The following is an 18,957-nucleotide window of genomic DNA, read 5'->3' as shown; positions in this document are numbered from 1 at the left end:
CTCTGTCCCATGCACTCTACAGCTGCCAGGGTGTTCTACTTCAGTGCTCAGCCTGTCAGCATAAAGGACAGCTTCACGTTGCCTTACCGCTCTCCTGCCCCTGAAGCCTGCAAAAGTCAGAACTAGCCTGCAGAATAAATACAAACGTAAGGCAGCATTTTTAAGAATCACAGTGTCCACTAACAATAAATACTCACCGGCTCCCATTTACGAGCAATTCTGTTCCTTTGCTCCATGAGAATTTTGGCTTAGGAGCAGCTTTAGGCTTGCATTCAATTATTACACGGCCCCCTTTAGCTGCTAGGATTTTCTTCTTCATAGGGTTCAGTTCAAAAGTAGGAGGTGAAGCTGAAGGGAAAAATTAGCACATGAGCATTGCTGTTAATGACTTTTGTGCAGAACACCATTTGTTTGCAATATTAAGACTAAGGTAAATGACAGAACTATTGATTGTATATAAATTCCCATTATTCAGACTATCGAGAAAAATATTAATGATATAGAAATGCACTGAGCAGCAGATGGTGCTCTAAAAGAAACAGGAAAATTATTATGTAGTTTACACCAGAGGTTTCCTTCTGTTGATTTCTGAATCTACATCTAAGTTTAACCTAACAAGATCAAAGCCCACTGAAATCAATTGAAAGCTCTTCCCTCTCAGAGGCCTTTTTAACAGACCTAATAAAATTTAGCTTCCTAGAGCTCAACTTCTGTAAAAATTCAGCTTGCTCACTTAGTCATACTTTCAAATAATAGTTGGTTTTAATTTTCAGTGGTTCTAAACTCCGTCTAGCAACTTTAAGATTGTTCCCTTCTTCCTCTTTGTAGTTTTCTGTTTAGCCAACTTCTGTGTCAAATCCTGCGCTCTGTACAAGAGCAATGACAAACAACTGCAGTAAGCACCACACAGATGTACCTGAGGTCAGACCTTGGCTTATTAATTTTCTCTTTATTTTTAACTGAATACAAGACAAAATGCCTTCAATTATTTTGCATTTCTGTGTTCCATCATTGTTAACGATGCCAGCAAATATGTGCACAGCTTGCGGAAATACAGCTATCAGTTAATTACACCAGTACAGAGAAAAACTCTGATAGACATCCACATCTTATTGACACTGAAGTTTAAAAATGTGCATGCAAATAGTGCTAAATTCCAGGTAATCCAGGCTCTACTGAGCAAATGGCAATGCAGGAAGGATGATGTATTATATTGTTGTGCAGTGGGTTGGTGAAGTCAAGAATAGTTTAGCTGTTAGGAAAGTCTGGAGGCAGGTGCGAGTTAGAAAGAACCTAGGGTAACTACTGCAGGGAAATTCCCTATGAAAGCCATGTCCATGTCATATAGTCAATGTATCTGCTATAATGACATCAGTAGAAAGGTCAGAAAATGTTTTAAATCTGAGCACTCTGGATCTGAAAATCTAAGTTTCTACTACAGGATGATAGTTTGGAAAAAATACTGGACTATTAACTCTATGTAGCCAACAAATGGGACAGTTGTATTGCAAATCCATATTGCAGCTGGTCTTAAAGGGTTATAGAAGGCAAAGGGAGAGGGGACAGTGAAGATGAAGAGCTTTAAGGGGCTGGTGAAAGAAAGTATATACTAACTGGCAGCATGGCTTCCAGAAAAGCAGAGTTTGACCAACAGAGGCGTGTAGGTGAGCAAAAAAGAAAACATTTCTCAACTAGTTTCGCCAGCTTGACTGGGCAGTCAGCAACTCTAAGCACTTTAAATCTTTTCTATGCTAGCAATTCTCTGTGTGCTAACAGCAGCAGGCAAGCATCAGAAAAAAAATCCAGTAAACATTCTCCATAAATTAATAAATTGATTCTTCAGCTCATTGTCACAACCCAACTAGAGAGCCCCATCTCACCTAGATTCAGTTAACTTTATTATTCCAACAATATATTATCAAACAATGCTTGCAAATATGACTACTACCTTACTCAAGCCCAAAATTGTATATAAAAGCAAATAATCTCACTGACCCACAATCTTCAGTTCAGCATTTGCATAAATAATTCCATGCGTGTTTTCTGCTATACATTGATACATGCCGGCATCTTCAAAGGTCAGACTTTGTATTCTTAGTTCACCTTTCCTGAACTGAAACATAAAATCAAGAAAATCGTAAGATTTTCATTTAGACTACATATGCTATAGAATTCATACCCATCCACAGTTCTTCACTTTCTTTTTTAGTGACAGTGTTCAGAAAAGAGTCTCTCACATAACATTAAGACACTGATGAGATTTTATTTTCCCCCTTGTTACAGTTCAGTCTTTGTGGCAGTATATTCACCTTTTCTCAAAGAAAGAAAGATTCAGTGTTGATCTTTATGTTTCTGGAAAAATCATAACTGAGTAACACTACAAACATCTATTCTTCAGTCCATTTTTACCATATGAATTCACACATTACTGGTTCAGAACTAATAAACAAGAAGTGAAATTTGTTTTATTCACATAAGCTTTGTTTTGCCATGTCCAGGGTTTGGTATGTTATATTTTATGTACATTAGTTTACAACAATAGTAAAAGGTCAATCCAAATCCTTATGAGATGAACAGAAAATTTTCAAGATTCCACAGGGAAGTAGTATGGACCACTTGTTTATTTAAAGAAAAAACATCTGGTAAATCCAAATAAGTACCAGATCTATTTCTAAAAAAATGTTTAGAAATGAGCAAAATGGGATGGGATATTTTGTAAACTACAAATAGATGTCAACTGTTTTTTCAAAAACCATGTTACTAAATTCTCTTTTCTTGTGAAAATTAGGCTGAAATCCTTTAATCCTGTATGTGAGTCAATTAGAGTGCCTAGAGTAGTGGAAGATTAAAAGAATACTATTTATCTGAAGAAAGAATAGATTAAAAGAAAAATATTTCCTCTACTGTTTTATTTAAAAAAACATTTCAATAATATTTTCAAGGAATCTTCTTTTTGTGCTACATGAAATGCCAATTTAATAATTATGTTTGATTCATAAACAAGCTACATTCTCAACGCAATTCAAATATTTTTGCTAATCTCTATTTGGAAATCATCTCATAATTTCAATACACAGCATAATCTTCTGGTGTATTACTGGAGAACTACACTGCTTTCTGCAATCCAGTATGTAGATTTTGTCCGTGAAAGCCAAGTTCAGCGGGGACAGTCAAGTAATTTGCTTTTTAAATTACTTGTTTGTAATAACTATAGAAGCTAGAAAATAGCATTGTTTTTTCTGGTGGCAGATGTGGCAGATGGTGATATCTCTGTTCTCCCTCCAACCTGTCACATTTTTGTTAAGATACACAGCCAAAACAGCTCTACCTCATTGTCTTTTTTCTGTCTGCATGTCAAGATCAGTGTCACCAGGGCTTAACAGATGTAGTGTGACATCTTCTATTTTGTTTGTTCTTTAACAGCTCATCATACAGTATAAGCAATGGATATTAAACACATTGTTGAAATGCCTGGATTGAAAATCAACTTGATTTAAAAAATCTGGAGCAATAAACTTAAATTATCAAATGGCACTCATTTAAACTTCACATCACCTAAAAGAACTGAATTTTGCAATATTCTGTGACCAAAAAACGTGAAAATTAATATGATATAGGAACACCACTAATCATTTTAAAATGAGTCTTTCTTCTCATGTCTCCACTGACTCCATTTGTCTTACAGTTTTAAAGACACATTCATGTTCAATGTGGTAAAAAGGATTATTTTTAGAGGGAAGCTGATTACACTGTTTTATCTAGAGAGAAGAAAATAGTATTTACTTATAAAGGACTGGAGAAAAGGAGGTATCCACATACTGCAGGTGGTCAAACAGCAAGTTCAGAATTCAGAGCTGAGTATTAAATAGTGTAAAGAAATATATTTTAAAATCAAAGAGGAGTTTGAAATAAAAGTTTAAAAATAGATTTAAATTTCCAGCGCAACTGGAATCAGTGAAAATTTGTATCACTATGATTCATAAGTTTTTTAACCTTTTAATAATGCATGCTTCAAAAAGTCATTTCCATTGGCTAGTAACCAACAAATACTGCACTATCTATAGCAATATACTTACCGAGGCACCATTTTTCAACCATCTGATTGTTGGAATAGGCTTGCCTGTAGCTACACAAGGCCAGTAGAGGTCACTGCCTATATCCTTCTCTGTGTCGTTGATATGTTCCACCCACTCTGGAGATGCTGAAGAACAAAAACACATGGTGCCTTGTAAATATATCAGCGATTTATTTAATTAACATTATGATCTATTAATTCCTCTGCTTTTTCCGTGATACTTAAGAGGACACAAAGACTAATAATGGTAGCTCAACAATGTACCAATATAAGCAAGAATGAAGTTAAGATGTTTGTGTGTTACCACGTTGTCCCCAGAATAACTACCAGTCATTTTTAATGAGAAGATAAACGGGAATTGAAATAATGATTCATGAATTTCCAGAGATACAAGGTATTACCACTTACACTCACCTGTAGATTATACTAGGTGTAAATTATACAGTATCACCATAAAAATGATAAATGACATAAAATTGTGCAAAACCAGGAATGTACTGAAAGTGTTTCCAAGAAAATATTCTCTTCATCCAGAGAAGTTATTTAAGAAATTAAAATTGAAAATGTTCCAGCCTTATTGCTTTTACTAATCAAATTAATCTATTTATTAGCTTTACATACAACAAGCAGTGACAACCTTCCCATACCGCTTTTGAATTTATCCTACTGAAGTTCAAGCACTTAACTGAGGATCTTAACTCAGGACATGTTCTGTACTGTCAATGGAAAGGAAGAGAAATGTTCTGAAGGTAATTCAGATGTTATGTAGGAAGCCACAGTTGGGTGGCATAAGTCTCAGTCAAGGAGTCAGGTTACTTAGGATCATTCCACTATGAGAAATAAGGTACAGTTTTTTGGTCCCTCATATACCCAAATGCGTGAAGGGAAGGGATAAAGGCAGTCAGAATAAAGACTTGACTGTAGCTGAGAAGAGACAGAGAAAAGACAGACAGGAAAAACAAACAAAATGAAGAAGCAAGAAAGCATAACAAACCTAATGATCTCTTTTTCTTTCCGGCAGTTCTTTCAGTTCAAATACCCTAACTAATTAAATAATTTCCACTACGCATAACTATATTAATGCTAACACACACTGCTGTCAAGGTGTATATTCAGTTATCATAACCATCTAAGCCAAGCAGTTGCTCAATTAATACATGAATGTTATGCCTGGCATCCAATGCATGGGTTTTGATTTTGTTTATTAACTCAAATAACAGTGTGTCAAGATGATGCAGGGAGTCAGCACTGACATCAAGTGTGAAAACACAGATACTTCCAACATGAGAAAAAGCAACATAACTAGTGAAGAATAAAATTGTTCTACTTACCTTGTACATAAACTCTTGCCTGATGTTTATCTTTTCCTTTATAATTTTCAGCTTCACATTCATAAAGTCCTTCATCTTCATACTGAATATTGAAAATCTTAAGAACTGCACCAGACATGCTTATCTCAGCCGTGGCTGGCATGGGTTCAAGGTATTTACTCCATCTGAGTTCAGGAACCGGACTTGAAAAGGTACAATGAAGTACAAATCAGCATGCTCAAGAACTGGTTGTTAAATTGGAGAGTACAGAAAAGTATTTGCTAATGAAAGGTATATTTTCCTTCCCTGAAATATGAAAGCAAACAGTGCTCTACAATTATTTTAAAACACACTTACTTCCCAAGAGCAAAACACTCCAGTGTCACATTTTGCCCCAGGAGGGCATATGTGTCCTTGAACTTCACCTTGATATCAGCAGGATATACTTTTGCACCTAACATTAAAAAAGAGATTCTCAGAAATGGCCTAGCAGAAACGAATACAGCAATTATAACTTCCAAAATTCTGAAAAACCCTTCTTAAAATTCCAGACACAATTTTTCTTTACAAAGCATAATTGCCCGGCCAGATACATGAAGTCTGATTTAGCAGTAAACTTTCAATAATAAGGCAGAATTGTTTTACTCATTCTTTGGAGAGAAATGCTTAACATTTTCTACAGCACAATTCTTTAACATAAATTCATTCATTTCCATTTTAAGGGTGATGATGTCCTGTGCATGTGGGCAATCAAAAGTCTAAGTCTCTACTTTCCAGTCTATTTTCCAGATTCTTTTAGTGGATAGAATATTGTCAATAATTTCATATTGATGGTAAGAAGGAACTAGAGCCAGCAAATATACTGCTTAATGAGGGTACAGGGAAGTGCCAGGAATCCACGTGGCAACAGTATGCAATCAAATCTACCTACTGGTGACCTCTATAGGACTCCTCTGGGTACCACTAGATGAAGAACCCAGGCGGGCATTGGCCAAGGAAAAGCAGGACAAAGATCTCTGATCTGTAATTACCCAAATTCAATCACAGTTCTTCACTGTCATATGGGAAATCTAACAGATAAAAGGGTCGCTGAAATTCTAATGATCTCCAGTTCACGAGACCCTAGTGACTTACAGCCTCTAGTGGCAAGGCAAGAGGGAACCTGGTTACCAATTGGAAAAGACAGAGCTTTGATAAAGAATGGCAGAGAATAATCTAATAACACAGAACCGAATAGGTGGCTCAGGGGACTGGCCCATGAGACATAGAGACCTTAGGCCACCATTGGATAGGAGGTTTCAATAGGGGGAAAAGCATTTTCCATTTTTCATGGGGGAATTCCTGGAAATATTTTAATTCCTGAAGTTGTATCAACCTTTTCATAAAGCTTTTGCTTTCCACTTATACCCTTTTGAACCAGTGCCAAGATCAGAAAAGGTAAAAAATATTTTGGGATGAGTGTAAGGGTTTATCACATGAAGGAGATGGGGAAAACTCTGTTCTCAATGATACAAAAGAAATTTTGTGAATGAATCAATGGAAATTTCCTTTACAGAGTTTTCGCTGTGGATAGGAATGATTTGGACCTTTGTATGCAGAACACTAAAAAACACCCGTGCAGTAGCCAGTCTGCAACGCTGATTTATGACTTGCCGTATGATTCTTCTCACATATGTAAAAATATTGTAATGAATGAGGAAAATCAACATACAAACAGTTAGAACATTACATGTTCACAATATTTCCAATAAATACTTACGGTCTGATTGTGGAATAAGTGGAATAAATTTACTGAATACACTCTTTGTTATTGAAGGGCTTGAAACAAAACATGAATAATTGCCCTTATCTGAGGCTTCTACATTTGCAATGTAGAGATTGCCATTCGTCTGTGACACAAATCGTCGTTTGTCCAAAGCAATGAATACTGGGAATTCATTTAGAAGCCAGCGATAACTGAGATCATCTGGAGGAAAATATTTTCTAGTTAATATCAGAAAACAATAGCAATATTACCAGCTACTTAAGCCACGGTAGACTCTCCATATTGATTTCCCCTTTGATTTCTAGCTTATAAATCTTTTATTCAGGAAAGACAGTTATATGAGATAGAATACACATATCTCAGTAGCCAGCTAGTAGCTGTCTACACTGAACATTGGGGTAGTACTTCCAGTAGTCCAGATCTGTCCAGATCACTGGTGATGTGGCTATAGTGAGGATGGCTCCCTTTGGGTCCAGCCTTTCCACAGGAACTAGAGTGGGAGGTAGACAGGAGATGTGCAGCTGAGTCTTGCACTGACACAACTGAGAAGCTGGGAAGTCTGTGTCAGTCTTGCGATTTCGTCGTGACCTTAGAATATTGTAACTAGAAGTATGTTTCAGTTCCTCTCACAAGATTACTTGTGATACTAAGACACAAAATATGAAAACCAAAATGTTATATCATTTTACAAATAAGGTCTGGTAACAGAGATGCTAACAGCCAAATTCACCCCTCACGATGGAACTGGAGATGCTTGAGGTTACGGGCATAATCCCTGTAGAGTTCTTCAGGAGCAAATGCTGCAAGAAAGACATTTCCAGAGTGCAATTCATCTCATCTCTAATCCTCTGGGGGTCCCTACTGATGTTCTATGAATTTAATGGGAGTCCATGACCATTTCTACTGTGGTGATTTTATCACGCGGAAGGAAGCTGGGCCTTGTCCAAGGCCAGTAGAAAGTCTGGGATGACACAGGGATACATATTCAGGTCTGTTGAAGGGTAGGCCAAGCCTCCCCTCCATTATCCAGATTAGTTTTATTCATGTTATTTGTAAGATCCAAAACTGTTTGCAAATTCAAAAATATCCTTTACATAAGTTCAACTACAAGCAAATATTCAAAAGAAGCCTAACCTAAATAGTGATTCTCAAGCTGTGTAAAAGTTACATTTTATATAAATTCCATCTGAGTCACAAAAGAGGCCTATACTCCACATGCCCCTGACAGAAACACAGCCATAGGTTTGGAGAAATAATTTTTAAAGAATCGACACATTTAAACAGTTCAGTTCATTTACTGAATGGGTTACTTAATCTTCCCATGATTAAATATATCCAAGGCAAAAATTACCTCATGCTAACCTTAAGACTTGTCTTGGGTCTAGTAAATGAAAAGTGATCCAGACAATCTCCTGTTTGTTGGCTACTTGCAAATAAGAGAAGAAGCAGCATTAATCTAGTTAGGTATATTTATGCCTTTTTTACTGTAGGCATACTTTTATCTGTTGCAAATGCCACTAATATTTTGTTCCATTTAGCTTAAACGACACTTTAAAAAATAAATATTCCTTTTTCTTCTACCCTCATGCTGTTGAAAATGAAGCACTTTGGACAAATTACCTGGGTAATGGTAAGGAGGCTCACACAGAAGCACTGCTCCAACACCTTCTCGCACTTTAACCTCATAGCGTTCCTCAGGTGGAAAGGGATCCAGGTCTAGTTTAAAAAAAAAGGGGAAGGAAAACTGTGTTTTTTCACTACCTTAAAATTGTTTTTATTATTTCAGCCCTGAAGAGATGAATATAGACATGCAACAATGTTGGGCCGATACCTGTGGACCCATAATGTTCATTTTGGTTGTTTTAATCTGGGCATTATGAAGTTCAGTGGGTTTCTTATAATATTTTACTCCCCATAATTGCAAATGCCGGCAAAGAAAAAAGCAGTGAAGATTGTATTGCTGATAGTAGGCAGGTAAGCTATATTTGAAGAAGGAATCCCAGGAAGAGAGAGGGTCTTAAGTTATCTTTCCATTGGGTTCTCAGAAATGCCAGTTTAATTGTTTACTGTAACTTAAAATGGCTTCTCTGAAATGACCTGGCTGTCCTCACTGAGAGCTTCAGCAGCCAAGGACTGGTAAACAGTGAGTGCAGACTCATCTCTTTTGCTAGGGCTTTGGGACAGAAGTGGCTCAGATCCCACAAGAAGCCTTAGCCGACCCTCTTGAAACCAGCTTCCATGCAGCAAGGTAAAGGGGCTGTGGTAAAAGAATAAAGAAGCATGTCCTTCATGGAGCTATGTATCATCCCACAGACCTTGGAAGAACAGTAATGGTATCTGGAATGATAAGACAGTGGTTGCATGTCACAAATTATTTTATTACTTTAAAGAATAACCTTCAGCTAGGCAATAACTACACTTTTCTTTTTCTTACCATTCTCGTTTTGTCTAACTACTCTGAAATTAAACCATAAGCATCTTGAAGCAGAGAATGCCTCTTGTGAAGCACCTGCATGTCACCAAGTACAGTGAGAACAAAGAGCTCCTGACTGGAATCTTGTTCTAAATGCTACTTCAGTATAAATAATAACATGGTAAGAGCAAAGTGTACAATCTACGAATGCAATATTTTTATATTTTTAGATGGCCCGCAGCTACCTTTGCCTTCTACTAAATTCCCAAGGCTGTTAAAATTGTCTGGCTCTGGGATCTAATTAAAACTTAAGTTCAAGAGGAGTCAGCCAGAAACAATACAGAAAAAACAGCACAAAGCTACATACAAAAAGAGATTAAGTAGAAAACAGAGACTATTCACCACTATAAATTGCAATGTATAATCAGATGCAGTAGACACTTTGCATTATATAAAAATAATTAATTTCTTAACTTCATAACAAATGGGCTGAGATAAATCTATAAACCTAACAGATGCAATAACATACACTCGCTAAATATGGAACAGGTAAAAGACTCCTCCAAGGCCAATCACAGCTGTCAGACCTCAAAGACTACATGAATCTAGGAAGAAAAAGTCATTACTCTTTGTTAAATGTATGAAAATAACTCTAGGAGAGTTATATTAGTGTCCACTGAAAGACATCTCCCCCATCTTCTGAAAAGCTTATATTTCTTCTGCTCAGACAGACCAGAAGATAATATAGATCTTTACAGTGACTGGTTGGATCTTTTGATTAGACAGTACATGATAGGCATCGTAGTGGACCATTCTAAGGACTTCTGATATTAGTATTCAATATAATTTTACTCTGTGTTTTAACACGGTGGATGTGTACAGTTGTTCACAACTAGCTCACAATTAATTCAACCAAATTTTATTTATTATAGAAGAAAGTGAATCTATCAGACTGAATTAGTAAGGATTAGCTACTTGTCCAGACAAGTCTGGTAATCAAATTCAAGGAAGTTCTTGGCATAGTCTGCAATACCTCAATTCATATAAAACCTATAACATTTTGAGTATATTCCCATTCCATTTGTCAGCATGGACCTTACTAAACAACTACTTTCTGTCTTCAAAACATTTTCTGATCTCTCCCCCAAATGTCTATTCCCCTTGTTGCAGACCTTTCCATCATCTTGTAAAGTTGCCACTATTTTTCATCTCTGCTTTCACTGGAACGGCTTGATGTTTAAAATCTGTTACAGAAACCAGAAAATGTTCAAAATGATAATCATTAGCAATAAATTTGTTGTTAATTTGATACTGCCTTGCATATGGACAGTGAGGGGTTTGAGGAAAAGAAAAGCTATCACTGCTTTTAAATTATTGTAGTTATTTCCAGTTTATATTTTATGTCTAGACATTTTATTTATAGTGTTCTCTGAGTAAGCTTTTAAAGTTTAGCACCATCACTACAAATTTCAAGACACAGGATAGGATAAGCAATTTACATATATAAAACATTATGTTACTACTGAAATAGAATGGTCTATGCCAGGTGCAGGAATGTCATACAAATTACCAAGATATAATTGTATACTTTCTTCCCACTTATGAAATGCTCTGTACTCTGACTGGGTCTTGATGTCTTCTTTGCATAATCACAACTTGGTTATTATTCAATAATTATAACGAACATGAATCTTTGTACTCTTAACTGAAAGACATTCATTTTTAGCTAGAGTGAAAAAATTAGCATAATCACTGCACTCTTACAAACATACAGTTAATAACTAGAGAGTAGGGAAATTTCTCTTCATTGTGGTTCTTGTAGCCTCTCTGCTATGAAATTGCTATGTTTCACTATTTTGAAACTGTTTTCCAGCAAAAAGAACAGTACATCAGCTTCTTAGTTTGCTCAGCACACACCAAAAAGCCACTAAATATTCTTGAAGAATAAAATTTCTTCTTTAAAGAATGTGTGCAAAACAACTAAAGAAGATTGTAATGGTTTTATAACACTGGATCTAGAAAGAATTGCTTCTTTTCTTCCTGGAAGGCAATCTAGTTCTACTAAATACAGTGTCTTCAAATGGATTAATCACCATCCATCTGAAATCATAAAGTTTACAAGTGAGTGTGGTTTTTGTTCCACAGTTTTTGCAAATTTAACCTTAGGATAGAAAGAAAAGGTGTCTCTCAAATTGCAGCTGGTCAACATTTTTTTGAACTCTTCTAAAAGGTTGTTGCCATTTTTCAGTCAGCTTATGCACATTCAAAAGTTCTACTAAAGATTAGACATTTTCTGTATTATTTTTAGCAACTCTACATTCAATTCTTTTGAAACCATCATAGTCATTGTGAAAGGAGATAGTTTGTACAAATTATCATAGAAGGAGAAGAGAAGAATCATAAAAGGGCTTTACAGCCTCTTGAGTCTACTTGAGATATGTAATCCCACAGTATCACAATTACTAGCAGAAAAAGGAAGTTTTCACTTCTCTTCTAGTCTTATACAGTAAGGAGTGAAACTGTTCTGCTCAGGGAGACTACTGAAAGAGAGGAGCTCTGATCACTTAGTGTAGGGATTAAAAGGCACAGGGAGCTTTGTGAGTGGTCACCAAGCAAGAGTGAATTTCTTTTTTGTCTTCTGATGAAAAAATACTTCCAGGTAAAAAAAAGCATTTGAAGGCAAAATAATATAAAAATCCCAAACCCTCTGTCTTCAGTCAGAAAATTTTACGTTAACCTTCATGTAGCACATCAGTTCTTTACAATGCATGTATCTGTTGATAGTCTATGTCTGTGCATATGTATGCATTCACAAGACTAGATTATGATTTTCTGAAGTTGACAGAAATGCCCCCTGGCAGGGGCTTTACTGGAGAGCAGGAGTCAGGGAGCACGCTTTGCTAGAGTGTCATGCCTTCCTCCGGCAGGCAGCCCAACTGCGGCTTCACTAGACCAGTGCCTGGCCACCATACACCCACACTTGTGTCTTTCTTCGGTGCCTATTTCCCCTAAGGTTCTACCACAACTTAAAAAAAAAGTCTGGACATGATTATTTCAAGATCTGACTTTGTGAGATTCTTTCATTAATAATTTAATAATAAATTACTGAAAAGACTTTAATGCGAGCTGAATAATAAAGAGTATTGCTGCAGATTAAGGCACTTAAGATTGTTCTTACAGAGTAATACAGCTATACGACACATATGCAGAAAACTCTGCAGTGTAAAATGCTGGACATCTCAAGCTAACTGGAATGTTTCTATACATTTTGTCATAAACATCTGCTTACATCCAAAACTCAGAGTGGCTTCACTGCTTCTGACTGTTCCAAAGATATTCGATACTATACAGACATATTTTCCAGCATCCTTCGATTTCTCTGGATTATTGATTACCAGTCTGCCTCCCACCATACTGTAGCGTTCCTTTGTTAAATCAATATCCCAGTTGTTGAGTTTCCACCTATTAAAAAAGACAAGACAGATGTAAGATTTGCCCCCCAAAACCAAACCTGGTAAGAAACATGATTTGAAAAATAACTTTCTACTGGGCTCATATGTTGTGATTAACTATACATGAGATTATTAATATATTTCTATATATGTTTTCATTTAAGTTTTTCTCCAACAAAAGCCACTGATTTGACCAACTTCATAGGTCCTTTACACATGACAGTTACCTCAGTCTGCTTCAACCTTCTCAGAGATGTGTCCTAAGTTAAAACTTGATTGCTGGCCATGTAGTACAGGATACTAGAGCTGGGTGTAAATGAGATAGCTCAGGTGCTGGAAACATAAATATAGCTGCACAGAGCTCAGGACAAGCTGATTTATCTCGCTGTGAAACAGTGTGTCTTTGCTACAGTCACAACACTGACTACAGGTCAGGCACTGCTAGTGGCAGAGTCACAACAGAGGGAAGTCAGCACAGGCTAATTGCTCTGCTTTTCCCGAGCTTCGGAGTGGCCCTTGCTCAGCAACTTTCTGCCACAGCTCCCCTGTTACCAGGTCGTGAGCCAAACAGTTTAAAGACAGCACAGGAACAGACACACTGCACATCAAGCACTGGGACTACAAACAACCTCAAACAGCTAGCTATCTAAGGCCACACTGGCAAAGAAAACATTCCTTCTGCACCTTTAAAGTATGGGCTAATGTGATATTCAAGAGCTTCTTGTGAACTTGCTCTAGGGGCTGCAAATGTTTCGTAAAGCCTGAATTCCAGTGAAGTCAGTGAAAAACCAGTTGCAAACCTGATGTAAGACCTAATTATTACATTCAAAAAAACTGCTAGAAACTCCCATCTTAATTACTATAAAACCCTGCAGTTAGTTTACTGAGTTGCTGTAACCTTCACTTCACAGACTATGGGAGGAACTCAGTAGATGAAGTATATCCCTTATTTACTTCCACCAACTTCAACAGAACACAAGTGTGTGTGAACCAGAACTTATGAGCTATAGGAATTTATATCTATTACTGTGGCCATAAGGGGGAGCCCATAATCTTGTTTGAAAGCAATTTTAAATTTTCTGAGCAAAACAGGAAAGATAGAACTTACTATATTTAAAGTGCAAAAAAGTCTTGCAGTGTAAACTGTTTTATGTCACAAGTTAAAGACACATAATAGTTTTCAAAAATGAGAAAGCATACCCTATGTGTTGCTTCCTTTTTGAAAAGTTGTGCCAAAATTTCCAGAATAACGATTTTGGTAGCTAAAATTGCAATTTGTCATAGAAAGAAATGATAATAGAAGTGATCTTAACAAAAAATGCATTAAATGCAACTAAGACCAAATAATTAAATGACAGGCTTTTCAAGATGTAATAAATAGAATTTAGCTTTTACTGGATTTTAGAGGTATCACTTCAGTCCTGTGAGATAATAATGACAATATGAGCTGGTAAACTCATAAGGATGCCACAGGATCTCACAATGAAGCAGAACTGCTCTATTAGTAAAAACATAAGTATTATGGAAGAGGTCATATGTGTAAATGTATACTAAAGCTAGATGAAACATTTTCCCAGAAGAAAGTTTTTCACATCTTCAGTGGTATATTGGCACATTCATGAGTGTCTCTCTATAATAGGATGGCTGCAGAAGCAACATAAGATGTAGGATATCCAGGTTCAACACCCAGTCCTTCTTTCAGAGTAAAGTGGGATAAAAAAGCTGTACTGAATCAAGAAGAGCAGGGACTTGAACCTCAGTGACCCCTAACCTAAACTAGAAAGATAGCCTCTTTATTACTTTTTAAAGATCTCTTTTTTATTTTGCAACTGGATCAGTATTTCTTTCAAATGCTAAAAACATTTAGTGCAAAAACAGGAATGGGATATTTTCAACACTTGTAGTCTAGACATTTTGGCAAATCAAATGAAGGTTGATTCTTATTGAAAAATAGCAAATCTCCCAATTTTTTCCAGCATTGAAGACTATATCCACCTGTTAAGACAGCCAATCATTCCATATCAAAACCTGAAACACTCATTATGTAAAATACAAAGAGATCTTACCTGTAAGTAGGAAAAGGAATTGCTCGAGCCCTGCAGTTCATTGAAACTTGCCCATCTGAAGACTCTTCTGGGTAGATGGTATCAATGGGCTGTTCCTCAAAAACAGGTCCATAACCTTTGTTTCCTTCCTCTGAAAAAAGGTAGTTTCAAAGTAATTATTAGTTAAGTAGCAGGCAAACCTAGGATGAACTTACATCACACCTATCACATTAAAAATGTGAGGGCTGAATAGTTAGCTCTGCAAAATCAACTTTAATAGCATCAACAAAACCAACACAGTATGGATAACAAAAGTGCTGGCTTTCCTTCACTGTGATTCCTGCTTCATTCATGTCCTCTGACAACAAAAGTAATTTAAACTATGTTCCCATATAACTACGCTCCCTGTCTTCTCTGCTGACATCATCAATTATTTGTCACAGTTTATGCCAATCTTCATGGAAATATTAATGAATTGAATATATGTCCTTTAGGAATGCACGTGAGATCAACTTATTTCATATATGCCAATAAATTCTCATCAGACCGACCCAAATGCAAAGCAAAAATCTAAAGATTAAGTGTTCCTTATCTTATGACCTATTTAGTTCCAATGCTTTATATATATGGAAGGAATCTTTACTGCACTATACAACGAAAATAAGTGAAAACTTGCTTCAGAGAGGCCAACAAATTCTCGTCAAACAGGTCTAGCCACAAAGTAACACTCTAAAGATTAAGCTCCTTAGCTCCTACTTAGCTTCAAATGTTTTATATATTTTGAAGGAATCTTTACTGCACTGTACAAAGAAAACATTAATCTTAGGAACCATAGCTGAGCATTCCACTGTTTCCAAAACATGTTTCTGTTCTTTTATTCAAGCTTAGGTGTATGTGTGTGTGTGTATATATATATATATATATATGCATATATATGCATGTGTGTGTGTGTGTAAATATATATATAATATATATATATAAGAACTACCACAACACAAGAAAAAAAAAGTCCTATATCAAAAATAAATTAAGTTTGCACAGTCAATCAAAGGTGAATAAATGTCAAACAAGTTTTGACAACAAGCTATTTTTTAATCTTTATCCTCCATTTGCTGATACTGTTGTAAAGGTTGCAGGGTCTGCCTGCCCCTACTGCATTTCTTCTCTCCTTAAAGTCCTCCAAGTGTATAAGGCTGCTCTTTTGTTTGAGTATCTGTAAAAGACTAGGAGCAAAGGTTGAACACTCTTCTGGCAGAAGTGGGACAATTGCAGGGAAACTGCTCAGCTAATCCAGGACATAACTGTTCTTTCTTGAGAAAATGACTGGAAGAATCTTGTAATACCAGAAAAACAAACACAGTTTTCCTAATATGATCTTTAGAGATGGCCAAATCTTTTTAGCTTAAAAAATTCCCCCAAAATGGCTAAGGGTGGAGAAATCCTAGTATTATGCAATACTATCTGTGCTTCTGATAAAAAAAAAAGCACTATATATCCTATAATGCTACATTTTAAAAAATCTTCACAGATCAACAAGTAAATTGGCAATGTAATAGGTGAATGTCCTTAAATCAAACTATGATTTTGTACTCATCCCTTTAAAATTCTTGGTCTTGGTTTTAATACTTTTAGATTAAATTAGGAAGGTTTTATAAAACCTAAAAGTCAAGACAAATCTATTTATGCAATTAAGTCATGTAAACTATGTAAGAGTTAGAATAACATACATGCAAAAAACAGTCCTCATTCATAGATAGACAGTAGATTGCAGCATTAGCAGAAAACTGGTTGCAAACAGATAAAAAGTAAGATCCCTTCCCAGTTTTAGCTAGCATGAAAATAATCACTGTTTCCCTTGGGGACAGAAACAGGTCCAAAAGGCACTGTTATGCTGTGATATGTACAGTCAGGCAACTCCATTTGCAGAAGGAATTCAGAGAAGAGAAGCCTTTCAAAGAAGCAAAGAAGAGCACTAGAAAGAAAGGCAGACCTTTTGAAAATGATCTGCTTGCTTTGATATTTTAAAGCACAATACTATATAAAAACTTATATACTGCTAGATCAAAAGAAGAAGTCATGGTAGACTGTAAAGGCAGGAATCATGTATCTGCACAGAGCCTACAATGACTGAGCCACAAACCTGGTGGCAGTTTCTGTGCACTTCTTAAATATGAATATAAAAGAACAATGCCTGCCAGCAGCAAATAGCTGGCCATATCACACGCCGCTGACTGTTTTCACCTTAGGACTCAAATGATGTTACAGACCACTTAGGCACTTCATGGCATGCATTTCTAATGCTTCCAGCACCATTAATTATACTGAGTGAATGTCTGTTTCTCACACCTATCAGATATGCTTTATAATGGCAATTCTGCCGCAGTCTATTACGAATTCTGTTTCAGATGTCTAGCTGAGCAGAAAAAGATGAGCAGAATGCATGTTAGGAGTGGTAATGAATAAACCTTTCATTCTCAGTCATAAATTGAGTGTGGATCAATAATCTGCAAACAGCATGGGGGAGAAAAAGAAAGAGAAAGGCCTTGTGAAAAAAACAACAAGAAATGCTCACACTTTACGTGAAGAAGCATACATGTGCAACTAAGTTTGGGATTGAAGGAGGGTAGATTGAGAGTACCTGGAAAAAGATTGATTGAAAGACCTGATTGAGATTGTGCCTACAGGAGAAAGGGGAAAGGTTAAAGTACAGAAAGGAAGAAGAAAATGGATGTACCAGATAAACCAGGGATGAGAAGACAGACACATTTCACCAGTTCTGGTCCTGCTTTAGACAAGAGGATGGACTACATGACCTCTCAAAGACTCTTACTGTCTTGTTTTCTGGGTACATTTCATGTGATTAGTATTTTAAGTTGGAGCAAAACCTATCATCTAACTCTAGCTATTCGAGGCTTTCTACAGTGAATTATACAAATGAGATTCAGAATTTTCAGCAGTGTTAAAACGTATTAGGAAGTCTTTGTGAAAGTCAAGAAAACCTGTATGTGCCAGATGAGATCATGGATCTTCTATAACAACCGATGGTGCTGGAAGGTAGTCCTGCCCCCCTTACCCAACTGATACTCTAGCTGTGCAGTGTCATTTCCCCTCTAGCCATTCTTGCAACACCTCTCATGCTTGTCTGACTTCTAGGGTAGCTGATAAAGCGAAAGAAAGTGGACATCTATTCACTTTTAGCTTTCTGGGTCAGTTTTCTGCCTGTTTAGTGAGCTGAATTGGTTCACTGATAAACATCCATGCTGGTACAAAGGATGGGATAAGACTGAGCACCACAACACAGGAGCAGGGGAAAGGAAAAAGGCTGTCCTATTAACTGAACCATCTGAAAGAAGCACTGCTTAAGTAAGACAGATATATCTGAAAGCTTTACCACTACTTGCAGATGAAACACCAAATTGTATTAGTACACCTTTATTTTCACAGCACAAGCCTGTGAGAGACCATGATATAAAATACCCAACACGTTCAGAAAAGATACCAAAAAGATGTCTGAAAATAACAATCAGAAACCACCTAAGGCAGTAATTTTCCAGTCAGCTCATGAAATTTTGTCAGAAGTAGAAAAAAAAAGCCACAATAAAAAGGCTTAATCAGTGTGTACCAATTCTGTATATTTATTTCAGTTAAGGTCGGAATTTTCCATATAAATATATTTTACAAAAAAAATGAACTAGCTGTCAAATGATTTAATTGTGCATTCTCAGCTACAGTTATAATAGTTACTATAACTATTTCAACGCTGCAGAAATTTCAGTTCCTTTGTATAGTCTATGATATCTTGGATCAAATTTTTGGTTAATATAAGTGATAAATGGTATACACCAGTGTAAGATGGCTCCCTGTTTATATAGAAAGGAAGAAGTTTTCCAACCCATA

General features: G+C 36.3%; 1 protein-coding gene across 1 annotated transcript in view; it reads right to left on the bottom strand.

The window, feature by feature from the left end:
• CNTN1 (contactin 1) overlaps positions 1-18,957 on the bottom strand; it is an 85,856-nt gene that overhangs the window by 66,706 nt on the left and 193 nt on the right. The window contains exons 2-10 of the mRNA XM_026062998.1: positions 15,082-15,211; positions 12,853-13,025; positions 8,771-8,866; positions 7,145-7,351; positions 5,743-5,839; positions 5,407-5,588; positions 4,077-4,201; positions 1,996-2,113; positions 198-348 (exon numbers count right to left, since the gene is read on the bottom strand). Of these exons, the coding sequence (XP_025918783.1) occupies positions 198-348; positions 1,996-2,113; positions 4,077-4,201; positions 5,407-5,588; positions 5,743-5,839; positions 7,145-7,351; positions 8,771-8,866; positions 12,853-13,025; positions 15,082-15,211 (1,279 nt within the window). The remainder of the gene's footprint in view (positions 1-197; positions 349-1,995; positions 2,114-4,076; positions 4,202-5,406; positions 5,589-5,742; positions 5,840-7,144; positions 7,352-8,770; positions 8,867-12,852; positions 13,026-15,081; positions 15,212-18,957) is intronic.

Source organism: Apteryx rowi, unplaced genomic scaffold (assembly GCF_003343035.1).
Source record: "Apteryx rowi isolate R43461 unplaced genomic scaffold, aptRow1 scaffold_198, whole genome shotgun sequence".
Taxonomy (NCBI): domain Eukaryota; kingdom Metazoa; phylum Chordata; class Aves; order Apterygiformes; family Apterygidae; genus Apteryx; species Apteryx rowi.
This window is presented reverse-complemented; position numbering and strand designations above follow the sequence as displayed.